The sequence below is a fragment of the Triticum aestivum genome, chromosome 2B (assembly GCF_018294505.1).
Source record: "Triticum aestivum cultivar Chinese Spring chromosome 2B, IWGSC CS RefSeq v2.1, whole genome shotgun sequence".
NCBI lineage: Eukaryota > Viridiplantae > Streptophyta > Magnoliopsida > Poales > Poaceae > Triticum > Triticum aestivum.
In genome coordinates, this window is record NC_057798.1 from 42651789 (window position 1) to 42654576 (window position 2788).

A 2788-nucleotide genomic window follows, 5' to 3' on the forward strand; every position below is an offset into this window, starting at 1 on the left:
TGCCCGACAAGAACATTAGTTCGAATCAAATATGAGAGTCAACAGTAGATACTACACAGCACAAATGCAAGCAATGGCGATTTGACTAGTTCCACACAGATTACTAAAATAACGGCAGCAGCAGTTATCGGAAGCGGATACAAATTCATTCTGACTACATGGAGGACCAATTTCTACACGGACCACAGCCCACAGCATGGAAGATGGAAGAACCTGCAATAGTAAGACGACATCGCCACAGCTCAGCTACCGGAACATAACTCTAGATACCTGCAGGAAAAATAAGTTAATCAGCCAAAGTAAACTGTATTATCCATTCAATGCACGCCATTCCAAGAAACGGTAAGTGGAAATCATTGCCATTGTTCAACTTGAAAATAGAGTCTTTTCATACCATTAGACAGAGACAACATTTCAAACAGAGTAGAGATAGAACAACACGAGAATGGATTATTTTTATTGGAATATTTCTATTCTTGACGTGTTTTAGCAATCAACTACTACGGACACTTATTGCAGCTAGTGTTGGCTGGACACTTATTGCAACTACTACGATATAATATGGATCTAGTGATTATCTTGGCTTCCCTCCTACGCCAAGGACTCCAAATTATGATATCGATTCATAGAACGCCAAAAATTCTCAACAACCATATATCTATGAACTCCGTAACATAACTAAAATTACAGCTATGCATTCAAAGAATTACTAAAGTAGTCAAAGAAATCAATACTGCAGCTATGCACATAATATTACCAAATACAATATATACACATATGAATATAAGAAAGAAACAAAGATTCAATGGATGATTGAACCACTAGAATAACACTAATAAGGATATAAAAGGCATTAATTCATGCATCCCATTGTCCCATTATCAAGAAGCAAATGTATTTAGTTATGCCTGCAAAGTAGTAAGTATGTAAAGGCATGAGTGCATGACATTACCTGCAACACAGAAACTCTCAAATGGATGAAAGATACAGAGATCCCTCCTTTCATAAATTTTCTTAAACCTCAGAGGATTGAGATAGACCACGAAGATACCGATCCTAGATGCCCCAACCACGAACGCATTGCTGTCCTCGGCGAACCCCAACAAAGATAGTAGACCTCTGTTGTGCTCAGCATTCAGTGAAAGAAGCTTGTCCAGTTGAATAGTTATTCCGGGCACCCATATAGCGACACCATTGCAATCAGCCCCCCTCTTCCATAATTTGGCATAGAAGTCATTCACAAGGATCAAGCCAAGCCCACCATCCTGCGCTGGCATAGTCATGAAGGAGCTGGATATACCATGGTCATACAGATCTGGTGGCATCTCTATCACAGCTAGGGTCCGGCTATCCATATCGAACTCGACGATGGTGTCGCCATTGCCACGAAGCAGCCAGTAGATGGAGCTCCCAACCAAGGTACTGGGGACGTACATGTACAGCTCGGATGCAGTATACAGAGGCTCCATTGCGGCAGGTTGAAACTCTGCTGAAATCACATCGCCCCATGCGCCTGTCTGCGATGAGTAGACGCAGACCGAGAAGGATCGCTCATGTGTTCTGCCAGAGGCCAGCAGCACCACCTTGAATGGGCTGGAATTGCAGCTGCCGTGCAGGCGGCCTTCCGCGGCGGCGGCGCCGGCGCAGAGCACTGACCCGTTGTGGAGCATCACCTGTCGCCCCTTGAAGGCCGGGGGGAGGTCAACAGGGTGCTTGTCTACGGTCACCGGATCCCACACCAGGAGCTGGCTGACCCGCCGGTTGAGGACGAGGGCGTGGCTGTGGCGGCAGTCGAGGACGAGGGGGAAGGCGAGGGGGGCGAGCGGCATGGGGAAGCGCGCGGTGGGCACCCTGTCGGGCGGGTCGAGGGAGGGCGTGAAGAAGGGGTGGCTCATGTCGACCTCGCCGGGGAAGACGGCGAGGAGGGGGAGGCTCCCGTGGCGGGCGCGGAAGAGGCGGAGGAAGCGGCGGAGCTTGACGAGGCCGCGCCAGCGCTTGCTGACGAGGGAGGCGCGGAGGAGGGAGGACGGCTGCGGGGGGAGGCGGAGGAGGATCTCCTCGAGGAGGTCGTCGTCCTCGAGCGGAGGCACCGGCGCCGGCGCCAGCGACGGCGACGGCGGGGTGGGGCGGCGGCAGGCCATGGAGATGGAGATGGAGGAGGGTTTCTCTGTTCCAGAATATTCCACTCGATTCCGCTCGCTCCCATTTCAGAGCTACTACTAAAAAATGCCGCAAGTTTGGGCCAGATGGGCCAGGCCCATGTACCTCACTGTGTGGTGCGTGCCTTTTTTAAACCGTGCACTTATGCCTAGTTTTAGCATCACCTGTTCAAGATAATTCCATTCAATTCTTTATGCTTTCATCATATCAAGTTTCAAAGCACAGAATCTGTTACTCTTTACCTTCCTCGTTTTCATGTAGTGGAGACATTCATAAGCAGAGATGAAATTATCCGTGATAAGACGTCCCGGTATGAATGCTGATTGTTCCTCAGAGATGATATCGGGGAGAATGAGCTTAAGCCGATTAGCTAGAACCTTTGACGCAATCTTGAAGATCACATTGCAGAGGCTTATCGGTCTAAACTGTCCTAAATTTTTTGGACTTGCAATCTTGGGGATTAAAACAATGAACGTTTTGTTTATCTCCTCCGGGAAATCCTCTCCCTTTAGAACACGTAGCACCATATCAGTCACCTCATCGCCGCACAACTCCCAGTGCCTCTGAAAGAAGTGTGCAGGAAAGCCATCGGGCCCTGGAGCCTTGGTAGGAAACATTTGGAACAAAG

General features: G+C 48.9%; 1 protein-coding gene across 1 annotated transcript; it reads right to left on the reverse strand.

The window, feature by feature from the left end:
• Window positions 1–2184, reverse strand: LOC123040268 (uncharacterized). The gene is made up of 2 exons (XM_044463159.1): window positions 953–2184; window positions 1–270 (listed from the first exon to the last, which is right to left on the reverse strand). Exons 1-2 carry the CDS (start codon window positions 2139–2141, stop codon window positions 263–265), a joined length of 1197 nt encoding a protein of 398 aa, XP_044319094.1. The 5' UTR covers window positions 2142–2184; the 3' UTR covers window positions 1–262.
• Window positions 2185–2788: the final 604 nt, after the last annotated feature.

Bases quoted from the DNA above. Each gene is read 5' to 3' on its own strand.
- LOC123040268 (XM_044463159.1), bottom strand. From the start codon at position 2,141: ATGGCCTGCCGCCGCCCCACCCCGCCGTCGCCGTCGCTGGCGCCGGCG.